The 13,075-nt window shown below is 42.3% G+C and overlaps 1 protein-coding gene across 1 annotated transcript in view; it reads right to left on the reverse strand.

The window, feature by feature from the left end:
• The window catches only part of FAT4 (FAT atypical cadherin 4), a 140,724-nt gene that overhangs the window by 69,922 nt on the left and 57,727 nt on the right, over positions 1–13,075 (reverse strand). The window contains exons 3-4 of the mRNA XM_037058572.1: positions 5,007–5,268; positions 3,367–3,717 (exon numbers count right to left, since the gene is read on the reverse strand). Coding sequence (XP_036914467.1) covers positions 3,367–3,717; positions 5,007–5,268 — 613 coding nt within the window. The remainder of the gene's footprint in view (positions 1–3,366; positions 3,718–5,006; positions 5,269–13,075) is intronic.

A 13,075-nucleotide genomic window follows, 5' to 3' on the forward strand; every position in this document is an offset into this window, starting at 1 on the left:
GTGGCTATGAAGTGTTGGTCTAGCATTTCTGCATAAATCAGTGGAAGGGCCCAGTGTGTACGCTGTCTCCCTGAGCAAACAACTAAATGGCAGAGGCAAAAAGAGAACCTGATACCAAGATTTTACAGCCACGCAGTGAAACAGCAGAAGAGCCTTTGTTTTAGGGAAAGAGTTCAGTGGGATGAATAGATGGAGTAAGTTTAACTTTAAGTAGGAATACAAAAAAGAAAAATTGGATTAGATAGTCAAATGCGTAATGACAAATATGTTAGGTAATAATATTCAATATAGACTGATGATAGCGATCATTATCTTTGAGAAAATGCACATGAAAACATCATTACGTCTGCATAAAACATTGCAACGCCATCTAAAAAACAGCCCTCGACTTGTCACCGGAGCGATCACAGACCAGGGAAGCCTTCAGCACGCACTGCGCCAAAGAGAACCGCACCCTCCGCCCCGGACAAGGCGAAGTGACTTTGGGCGTGTGCTCTACATCCAGAAAATACACGCGGACACGCTGAGACACAAAACTCTCCCTGAACATCGGCAGTGTCCTGACAAAGAGCTCAGGTCATTTTTCTCTCTCTGCTTTTTGCACCAAATATTAGAATCGGAAAACAGTAAACACATTATTTTCAAGTCCTATGATTTATCCAAAGCAGTGAGACTTGAATCTAACGAGATTTTATAGCCCAGCGGATCCTTGAATGTAAAGCAGCCCGTACTTCTCAGGTTTGTGTTCAATGTCCTGAACGTGGTGTAGTTACATGATTCTTTCTGGCAGTTTTATTGTGGGGGTGTGCTGGTATTGGGCTTTGAGGGGTTTTCTCTTTTTTATTTCAGTCTCATGAATAATTTAGTTCTGGGAACATAACTCTTGGTACATAGTTCTGTTGTAAAATGTGCATATTCACTCACAATATGAAAATCATTCACAGGTCAAACAAACTGCATTGTGGGCCATGCACGTGTAGGTGGCTTCATTTGCAACAATTGCGATCATTTTATTCCCAAACACCCTGTGACTCCCCAATATTTTGAAGGCTAGAAAATGCATTTCTGAAGTAATGAGATATTAGTAAAGCCAGAATATTTCCATAAAGCTTCAGTTTTCAACAGTCTGCCTCACTGTAATATATTTTAATACAAAACACTACTTATGAAAAAAGCAAAATATTTGCTTTATTTTTTATTAAATCATCAGTGGAACCTAAAATTTTAGGTTAACCCCTTGGAGAATTTAGATATTGATAACAGTAAAGCTTAAATTTATTATCCTATTAAATTACTTCATCTATGAAAATGTCAATATTACCACATCAAGAACATTTTGATCAGACAATGAGAAGAATTTGTTAATTTTTCAAAGTCTAAACAATACTGTTTGCAAAATGCTTTGAGAACTATTTAATAAACTGAGTTGGCAGTTTTAAACAAACAAGTTTACCTTTGTACAGTCTTATCATTATCCTTGAAATTCAGAGAGAATAGCAACTGTGTCCTATATTTTAGGTCAAGGTACAGGAAATTACCCAGATAAAAGTATTCAAAACTAAAACAATGGGGAAATGCAGCTTGACCTTTTTTTTTCACTCAACACAATTAAAAGGAAAAAAATTCATGAAAAGTAACTCGAAGTCAACAGTTAACGTCTGCCCGTGTGTGTGAGTGCATGGCACACTCCAGCCTGTTCTCACAGCAAAAATTTCTTATTTGTTGTTTTCCCAGTTCCCTACATTTTGAGGTATGAAGATAAATGAAATTTGTTCCAGAAAAGCACACAATCCTATGAAGCAAGGGGCTCTCTCTAACCCACAATAAATAAATTACAAAAAAACATGGCACATAAAATTCTCCACCACCGAAAAGTCTGGGCCAGTCACAGGACAAATTAGAAAACACGCACATCGGGAGAGCCCACATCACAGAGAAGTCAACGTCCCAAGTAGAGATTAACCTGACTTGTGTATGGATGTCTGTCTGGAGCCGGACCCCAGAGCTGGGCTGAGGCACAGGGAACCACCTGCGGGCTCCTGGGCTGCTGCGCAATGAACACCGCACGTGACCAGGATGGTCACTGTCTGCCGTTCACGTCATTGGCAATAGCGGTGGCTCACGGCCACAGTCACGGCCACTTCTACCTGAGGTGTATTCGAGGAGAAAACTTCCAAAAGGACTCAATCAGCCTAAAGAAAGCCTTGACTTGGGGTGGTGAACACACACACAATACAGTGTAGAGAGGCGGTGTTGTAGAATTAGGCACCTGAAACCTGTGTCATTTCATTAACCAGTGTCCCCCCATAAATTCAATGAAAAGGGAAAAAAAAGAAAGCATTTCCAAATTTGTGAATTGAAACCGATAAAATACTGTGCTTTTTGCCTCCCATGTCTTTGTACAGGGCATTTCCAGACACTCCTGAAAGGACACTAAGCACAGGGCAGAATGTTGACACGGAGTGATACTCTGAGATGACATAAATCACCCGTCGGGAGAACCAGGAAACTCTAAATTAGGGTTGACACGCTGGTGCCACCAGGCCTCGGGCTGCAGACCCATTTCCTCCCCAAACTACTGCGCCTTGTTTTCTCTCCCGATAGGACATTCCGGGGCATCCAATGGGAGGGACAAGAAGGTAGGAACTTTCCAAACCAGTCCAGCTCTAGGCTGATAATCCGCACAATGTTATCACTACCGATATATCAATCATCTGTGTGTGTGTGTACAAAATGGGTCTTGGGAGAAAGGCCAGGGAAGTCCTAAAAAAAGGGGTATCGAATGCTTTTTGCAATAAGTAAAAATCAAACACACATAAAATCTAGATTTAATGAAAACTCTCCACTTGATTCCGAAGCCTGAGAGGGCCGAGGCTGTCCTGAGTCAAAGCCTGAAAGCTTGCCAAGATATTATTAGCAGTTTTCAGTCAAATATAAAACTAGTTATACATTACTAAGTGGTTTTGAAGACCAGTTTTACTTTTGCTTCAAATTTTATCCTTTCTACATTAAAATAATATATGTAAATAAATATCTTCTTTATCTGGCAAAAACCAACTGAAAAGCTGTCTGTGACTTCTACGTTACTAAACTGCAATACAGCCACACATTTAGTGGAGACAGAAAGATAAAGACGAAAAGTTTACAAGACAGTAACAACGCATGCTCTCTGTCATAAGTGAGAATTTAACTGACAAATTACTTAATGTGTTTAATGTTCTATATCTAAAGTATACATCTAGCCTTCAACTTTGGACCTGTATTCACAAAACACAATTTTGTGACAGCTGAACAACATAAAAACATACACTAGCAATGGGGTACCTTTTCAGGGAAGTTTTTTGAGTATGTACAGTAAGACCATACCATCATCTGCGTCCGTGACGTTGAACACAAGCACTGTGGACCCTGGAGGCAGATTCTCCATTAACGATGTGCTGTAGGAGCTGAAGCCAAAAAGCGGGGGGTTGTCGTTCACGTCCAGTACATTGAAATAAACCCTGATGGTGGTAAACTGCCCCCCGCCGTCTTCAGCTCGAACGGTGAGGACATAATACTGCTGCGCTTCATAATCCAACGTCCGAGTCAAATTGAAGACTCCAGTAACTGGGTTCAGGAAAAACAGGCCATCCTCATCGTCCTCATTCACACTGTAGGTAATTTCTCCATTCACACCCGAGTCATCGTCTGTAGCTAAAATAGCTGCCACCAAAGCACCTATCAAAAGAGGAAATTAATAGGCTAAATTAATGGGACATGGGTGCCACTAAGAGAATATATACACGACACCAAAAAAATTATTTCTGCGATGAAATATTTTAACTAGAGAATCACAATGAAAATGTAGCGAACACAACATTCGGCTGATACCAGCATTTCCAAATATTAACAAAGCACACAGCGTCTCTGATAGCCAGTAGAGCTTAGGCTGCATGCTGTAGTACAAACATTCTGGGCATTAATGTTCCTTCTGGCATTACGTTTCTACCTGGAGCTACCAATTCACAATTCATATTGATGAATTCGGGGAACATGCATGGGGGTCCCTGGCTAGTGTCAGGAACTGGGGGCTCCAAGTAATACTGCAGACATATGCCGGGAGACACCACCTGACAGCCCAGACAGCCAGCGCTGCAATCAAGCAGGAAATAGATGAGATGGGAATTTTGTGCAGAACAGGCACAACTCATCTTGGGGCGTGAAGGGAAAACTGCAGTAAGGAGTCAGTTGTCTTCTATAAATGTTTCCTTCCTTGTCAGATGAGTTTCCCAAACATATGCCTTATTATGCAAACACGGTCCAAACAGGACTCCGAATAAAATTTCAATTTCAGATAAGAATTTCCAATAATGGCCGTGAAGCACACACACCAAGAACACGGGCACTGTGTTCTCGAACGCAACAACCACAACATACTCACTGAGAGACACAGGGTGGTCACTCACGGCCCACATTCCACTAACGCTCACTGAGCACCAGCTAATTCTCGGGACCCCCAGCAGCAAACTCACCCCTACATTCTAAATTAACCTTTGCCCCAATTCTTATGGGAATGATCCTCCCCATTTCACAGCAGAAGGAACCGAAGCTGAGAGAAATGAACTGACTTGTCCCGGGTCACACAGCGAGTGAGGGCCAAGACCACTTTCACAGCTGTTCTGGTGCTTTTCTTTGCTCTTTCAATACATAGCAGCAGCATCACAATTGACAGTTCTCAAGTGGAAAAATAAAATCAAAACTGTGTTGCCAGAAGAATTAACAACCCCCCGTCACAAGTACTTTCAGAAACAGAAATATCTGTAACTAGTGCTCTCGAAAGTCTCGCAATCTGCTTGGGAATTATAGCAAAGATGGCGAATTAAAAGATTGAAAAATCCAGCACACATATTTTTAGACCTAGTAGCAGATGGTAAAAACTTGTCATCAATGAAGAGCAGTGAAAACACGGTCTATCCCTGAAGCCAAAGGTGATCCTTGCAAAATGCACCTGAGGTTGTGCCCCTTACCTGGGGTGGTGTCTTCTGGGATGTCGAAGGAGTACACGGGTCTCGAGAATTTGGGTGAGTGGTCATTCACGTCGCTGACCGTGATGTTGATTCTCATGTCTGAGGACTGGAGACCGTCATCTGCACGAACCAGCAGGGAGTACTTGGAACGGCGCTCTCTGTCCAGCCTCCTGGTCGCTATCAGGTCTCCGGACTCGGGGTCAATGCGGAAGCTGTCATCGGCCCCACTGATGATCGTGTACGTGACAAGAGCATTCGCCCCCTGAGAAGAAAAGACCGGCACCTGAACAGCTAGAAGTGGGAGAGGAAGAGCGCCACTCCGTATGCTAAGTATGGATCGGACAAGGGGAGGCTCTGGGCTTAATTCTGCAGGATGCTGTAAAATTTCAAAAGGTAGCAGGCCAGTGTCGCGTCTTACAGAGCCAGTCTTCCCCCTCTCACTCCATGAAACCACACAACAAATCTCAACCTTCAGGATCAGCTATATGTATATACATATATTTTTTTTTTTAAATTCATGACATGCGCACATGGAAAGGAGTGAAGCTGTCGCTGTGATATTACCCATGATAATACTACTAGCTGGTTTGCTAAGGGCTTGCTTTTTACCAGGCACTGTCACAAGTCCACAAGGTATGAGTTCTCCATGGAGGACACGGGGACGTGTAGTTAACTACACGGGGACCCGGGGATGCTAGTTAACTTACACATCGTCACCCTGTAGGTGTCAGTGTGGATTTCAAACCCAAGTCCGCCTGACCGAGCTCTGTGTCCCTTCTCACTCAGCAGGAAAAGGTAACTAGCCGAGGCCAGAGCAAATGGGAGAAGCTTGCAGAAAGTACTATAAGAACCAAGGGGAAAGAGGGATGCATTTTGAGTTGATTTATTTGGGGAAGATATAATGGAGACTGTGTAAAGCGGGACTGGGTTTTGAAGAGAGGATTTTTTTTTAAAGCAAAGACTAAGGAAATACGCTTGAGTATAAGCAAAAGAACAAAGGGAAGAATGACGAGCTTGGCTCATTTGCTGTTGAACAGGTCGGTTGTATGGAAAACTTCAATATAGAACAAAAGAAGCGTGTCAAGTTGACACGAGGTGATGGATCCATGTTGGAGAACTGCAATTGTAACACACGCTGGCTCGAATTCCACGGCCAAGAAACCACTGAGCTTGTTTGAGTTGGAACAATTGTTTAAAGCTATTGTTAGAGGAGAATGGACAAGAGTGGGGAGAGGCCAGGGAAGGGGAACAGTGAGGAGGCTGAGCCCCAAAACCTGGAGCTTCATTTCCTTGGGGCGGAACCATGTCAACGGCCGTCTTCGCAGGTTCCAGGGGTCTGTTCTGCAAGATAAAGCCAGGGGTGATTTCTTGTGTTCTCCCTTTGAGCCGCGGCCCTCAAAAACTAAAGTATGAACTAGGAAGTTGGCAGAAGGAATGGAAAGTTGAGAAAAAGAACACACTCATTAAGTGTTTATTAAGTGCTAAGCACTGCTCTGAGCATATTACTTCGTGGGCACTAAATGACTTAATCTTTAAAGGCAAACCCTTAGGTAAGTACTATTATTATCCCCATTCTGATGAGAAAGAGGCTGAGAGGTAGGAATTCAAACCCTGGCTGTCTTGCTCCAGATCCTAGACTCTTAAGTCATCACACACCTGGCACAATACACAGGACGAGTCGGGAGGCCACTGATGTGGCCTATTGGATGGAGAAATAACAGCAGTGTCGTTTATTCTGCATTCTCTCGTATCCTCGTGTCCTCTTAACAAGTCTATGTGATGGGTAAGAGTGAAAGAAAAGGAAATACTTAAATATCAGCTTCCTTTGGGGAGGAAGGAAGAGATTACTCTTGGTGAGGACACTCAGAGTGTAAGGTCTGCTCTGATGTGGGGGAAATGTGGCCGCGAGCGGCTGCACCTGGTCCGAGACCGATGGGTCATCTCACAGAAATGGTCATGCGTCAGTCAGAGATCCAAGAAAAGGGTCGAAAAAGTACCTTATGGTCAATGTATGTACATGGCAGTGGAAGTCCCAGATTTGTTGCGAATTTAAAATTAGACTAGGTAAAGGAAGGACTAAATATGGACTTTAAAAAAAATATTTGTGTTATTTATTTATTTACTTTTAGACAGAGGAGACATGAGGGAGAAAGAGAGGGAGAGGAACATCAGTGTGTGGTTGCCTCTCGTGCGCCCCCTACTGGGGACCTGGCCCACAACCCAGGCATGGTCTCTGACTGGGAATCGAACTGGTGATCCTTTGATTCCCAGGCCAGCACTCAATCCACTGAGCACACCAGCCAGGGAAAAATATGGATGTTTTAAGACTGAGAAGAGGGAATACATAAGTGTATGGACACTCACAGGTTCTGTCCTGAAAAAGCCCAACCGTTGTTAATATAACAAGAACATTTTGCACATTGAAGTAACTGGCAGCCAAGGAGCGTGGACTGGAATGTGCATGTGTGAACAATGATGACTTCACTGTACTAGTCAGTGGGGGCAGTAGACGCCATTGAGTGAGCATGTGTACTGTGTGGCTGTTACATTCAAAATGACTGAGTGAGTAGAGCAACAAATCTGTATCAAATTTTGTGTTAAGCTTGAATATTCTTCCACAGAAATTATTCAGGTAATTCAGAAGACCACAAGCTATGGGCAACTGGTGATTGGCAGCTTCATCACAACCAACATACCTGCTCATACATCACGTCTTGTATAGTCTTTTGGCAAAACATCAAATCACCCAGGTGACTCAGCCCCTCTATGGCCCATATTTGGTTCCCTGTCACTTCTGGCTTGTCCCCAAACTAAAATCACCTTTGAAAGGGAAGAGATTTCAGACAATCGATGAGATTCAGGAAAATATGACTGGGCAGCTGATGGCGATTGGGAGAGCTGTGTGAGGGCCCAAGGTGCCTACTTTGAAGGGGACTGAGGTGTTATTGTCCTATGTACAATGTTTCTTGTATCTTGTATCTTCTACAAATGTCTCTCTTTTTCATATTTTATGGCTGGACACCTTTTGGACAGATGATATATGTGTGTGTGTATATTTATATCTGTATATATATATACACCCCCACACACACAAACACAGAGACAACAGTGTGGTGACAGCCAGAGGGAAAGGGGGTTGGGGGAGGTGGAAGATGGCAAAGGGGGACAAGTGGAGAGGGGCAGAAAGAGACTTTGCTTTGGACAATGGGCACACTGTGCAATGAGCAGATCGTGTTTTGTTGAGTTGTACACTTGGAACCCGTATGGCTTTGTTAACCAATGTCATTCCAATAAACTCAATTAAAAAAAAAACAAAACAAGAGTGGGAAGCAGGAGCAGGGGCAGGGGTTGAGGGAAGCAGGAGGGACCTAGGGGGAAACCAGAGGAACAGCCTGCCACGGAGGTCAAAGGAAGATTTCAAGGAAGAGCAGGATTTAGCAAAGTCAAAATAAAGATACTAAGGAGAGTTTCAATTAAAGCACCCTTCTAGATTTGATGATGGGAGATACTAACTCCACAGTATTTTAATTCTATTATAAACTTATCTATATATTGTTGAAACTATAAGCAGTTTGACTCCAATATTTTAAATTATGTATATTATAACTGAAATGTTGGGTTAAATATTCTACACTGAACTGATGCTTTGGGGCGGAATCTCTGCTCCGCCACTTACCAGTTGTGTGCCATGGGGCGACCCCTCAGCCTCTGTGAGCCCACCTTCCCCGGGCAGGACTATCGGAAGGACACTGCCTGCCCGGCAGCGCTGTTGTGAGGGTTAAACGCGTCTCTACATGTGCAGAACCAAAACGATCTTTGAGACACACTTAAGTATGTGACCATGCTAGTTATTTTTATTCCCGTTTTTAATGTTTTCTTACAAGAAAATATAATCAGTTAAGAGTATTTGATGACTAAAATGTCTGCAGATGAATAAATCAAACTATTATCAGAGTTGCCATATGTCCCAAGGAAAATGGTTCCTGATTTCCTACTTTATATAATTACTGAGTCTTGACCCTGAGGTGTAAGTAATGTTGGAGTAGTCAACTTCAGAAATTACATTTTGATTTAAATCTACCCACATAAAACAAACACATCTCTTACCGCTGTTAGCCTCTAAAAGTTTATTATAATATGCAGGCTAAGACCTCTAAAGAAGGGCGCTGGGAGGAACATCCATTGTGGGTGTGTAGGAATGAATATGAGGCTAACGTGGTGGGAATCAGGGTTTCTATACTCGTGTTCCATCAGAGACGAGATACATTGTCTCCTTCAGAGTCCGACACTCGTACATCAGGCAATGATTTCCAACAGCCAAGGGTAAAACTCTCTTTTTAAAATGTACATTTAGTGGCATCTGCTATATTTAGTATTGGATGGTGTTCCCCAAGCCAATCTTAACATTTCATAAAGTGAATGCCTGAAAGCACACTTTAATTTAGAAACGAAACAGCTGAGTTTAACATACTGCCCACATTTATCTTGTATATTCAGGTGTACATGGAATTTCTAACATAGCCATTTTAATTGTATGGTCTAACAAAAACATTTGATACAAATTCGAGACTTCTAATCTGACCACATTCGGTACTCTTTGTTCTGCTTCACAAGAAATTCCATTATTTTAGGAGAGCAGTCCAAGTACGAAAACTGCTGTTTTAATATGACTTTTGGAAATTAGGGAAAAGCAAAGAAACAAAAACAGTTTTAAAGTTACTACACAAATCGTCTAAAATTTTGCAGCACCCTATCTCCCCAAGCTGCGGTAATTCTTCCACACAGAAGGAAAGGCACCAGACTGTGTTGACATACTTTCGTGTTCGAATCAGCTGATGTGGCGAATTAATAGTTCTAGTGAATACCTGGAAGGGTCTGGCCAAGAAGAATGATTTAATTAGGGCTTCTGAAAATTCTATTGATTTACTTAATATCCCAAATATGCAGTGTCAGCAATGCCACAAGGAATAAATATCATCTTTCAGCTGCTGCACAGTGGAAATAATGCTGTTTAAAAATACACTCTCCTGAGGAACCACAGGGCGAAAAGCACGTGGAAGGAATTCTGAAAGTAAATAGCTATAAATCGCAAAGGCATTTACAACCTCAGGTAGCATTTTCAAAAACAAGTATGGTACCGTGAAACAGGTATCAGCCGGAGTAGCCTGGCCCATCACAGGCATAATAACTTGGTTCAGGAAAGGAAACGAGAGACTCGAAGAGTCAGATGCTTCTGAAAGGTGTGTGTCCTGCTTCAGCACACGTTTCATATAATACTTAAGTTAACGTTTGCACGTTGGTGTTGCTTTCTGCGAATGGTTCCTTGACCCAAGCATCATTCTCCAGTGTCCTAATACAGTTTCTTTAACATACTAGTCCTTTTACTAGTATGTGACAATTTTTTAAAAATATTTTGTTTATTTATCTTTAGAGGGGAGGGGAAGGGAAGGAGAGAGGGAAAGAAATATCAATGTATGGTTGCCTCTTGTGCGCCCCCTGCTGGGCACTGGCCTGCAATCCAGGCATGTGCCCTGACTAGGATCCCTTGGTTCGCAGGCCCGCACTCAATCCACTGAGCTACACCAGCCAGGGCAAGTTGTGTAACAATTCAATGCTGAAGTGAAAAATGCTATGAATGGTACCATTTCAAGAGTGTCAGTGAGCCATCCAAGAGAAGCCGCCTCACATGTCTTACTCCTGGAACATTCGGGATGTTCAAACTGGGCACAAGAGCCTTGGGCTGGGCCCAACCAACACTGTCTCACAAACCGTGACAAAGCTAACAGGAAAGCAGACCTCCTGACCTCGGGGACCGATGTGCAGGTCATTCTTCAGACACTGTTACCACCGTGCGCAACTGAAGGGTAACCTAGCCTCTTAGCACCAACAGAAACTCCTCTCTTCTACTCACATGCTTATTTCCCTTCCTTTTCTCATTACAAACTCCCTGCCTACACCCCATAATTGGGACATAATTTGGGTTTCTGTCTGCACCTATGCCCTTGAATTGTATCGGGACAAAGAAAGTTGGTTCCCTATGTTAGGAGTTGAAATGGTCAGGAGTCATTAAAATGCTATTTAAAAATTTAGGAGAACATGTATTCAAGAAGGAAGGCAACCTCATGAGCTTAGTCCTTAAAAAGTAGTCCTGAAGCAATTTTACAGAATGCCCTCCTTGCCTTTAAAGTTGTAGATGAACCACCTGCCTCCTTGCCCCCCCCTCCCCACTCCCCCACCCCTTGAACACAGACCCTGTCACAGGCACTGGGTAACCTTGGTGCCTTCAGGCAGTCGCTCTGCAGGCCTGTCAGCACCGCCCCCCGCCCCCGCCCTGAACCAGCACACAGCTCTGCCTCCGCTCCCAGCTCTGCTCCCACTGTGCTCGTCAGCAGCCTTCCCTTTCCTGCCTGGTCTCACCCCGGATGCACTTGGGGCACATCCTCGGTGACAACCCTTAGAGTCAGTACTGTTTAAAACCAGACTGTGTCAGTGATAACACTGCATGTTTTCTTACATTTTTGTTGGCATGCAAATTTCAGTGGTCATTTCATCTTATTTCTAAATTAAATTTACTGGGTGACATTGGATAATAGGATCACATAGGTTTCAAGTGCACAATTCTATGGTCCATGATCTGCATACTGCACCATGTGCCCACCACCCACAGTCACATCACCTCTGTCACCATACAGTTGACCCCTGTACCAGCCCCTCCCACTTCCCTCTGGGAGCCGCCATAGCACTGTCTTTAAAAAATGAGGCTTGACAGAAATAAAACAGAATGCACTCAAACCATGTGGATGTAAACACGTAGAGACATAAGGATCTACTTTCCCACCTACCCCCAAAACTCATCATACACGTAAACATATCTCAAAGGATGAACTTGAAGGCAATGCAAGCGTGTGCACGCACACACACCCACACATGGGCGCACAGTTACACAGAAAAGTCTGGTGGAGACAAATAAATGAACATGCAGGCAGTAAAGTTTGTATTAACCCTTATTTCTCATGTCTTGATAAAAAGGAGGAAATAAAATTATAGCAGTACCACATAATAGCATTAAAAGAGGTGAATGTTAGCATCTCTTTCAGACAATCAGTTCTTAAGAGAGTTGTACCGTATTTTGCTGTGTATAATGCATACCCACGTTTTTGGCCCAGACTTTAAGGGAAAAAATTGTCTGTTTTAATTTTTAGTTTATTTATATTTAGATATTTTTATAGTATAAGAAATTTTAGCATTTTTTGAATATACCAAGGTACAAAAAAATTTATGTAACAAACAATTACAAAACCCAAGAACAGATACAAGGTATTTCAGGCACTACCCATGTATAATGTGCATCCTTATTTTCCCTCAAAAATTTGGGCAAAAAATATGCATTATACACACAAATACAGTATATCTAATTAGAATGTATATTCTAATTAGATATTGAATATGGAATATTAATGTGATTATTCCCTTGCTTTTTGAATAAGTCACTTGAAGTAAATGAGGCTCCTCTGTCCTGTCCCCACAGAACACAGCCGAGGAGACAGTCACCACAGTCACAGTCATTTGACAGAAACTGTCTCAGAGCAACTGCACGAGCTCCCTTTTCTATTTTGCAAAACGAGTTGATGCAATTTTATGAATGAGGTTATCCAAATATGTATTGTCAATGATGAGCTGTAAAAATGCAGTATCTACTACAAGATTGCTGCCATTACCTCGTATTGATCAATAATAATAGAAATATTCAGTCACGTGACTCTTAAGGGTAGCTGGAATTGGGAATAAGCTTTTCGCTATATAAAACTGAGTAGAAGGTGCTAAATTAAAAACACACAATCTTCCTAAATGCAAAGCTACAATTATCTGAATGCCTATGCTTTATTTTATTTCCTTTATGTTAGTTACACTTTGGCAAAATTACAAGTGACTAAGTCACTACATTTCTGTTTTGCCTGTTAAAATAAATCTTTTTTAAATTCATTTACCTTTTTAAAGTTAAATAAATAAATTTATGAATATGTTGCTCATAGGCCAAAAATCAGGTTTTCAGACACTTCTGGAGTTTG

The sequence above is a fragment of the Sturnira hondurensis genome, unplaced genomic scaffold, assembly GCF_014824575.4.
Source record: "Sturnira hondurensis isolate 20B ecotype Veracruz unplaced genomic scaffold, ASM1482457v3 Scaffold0010128, whole genome shotgun sequence".
NCBI classification, from domain to species: Eukaryota; Metazoa; Chordata; class Mammalia; order Chiroptera; family Phyllostomidae; genus Sturnira; species Sturnira hondurensis.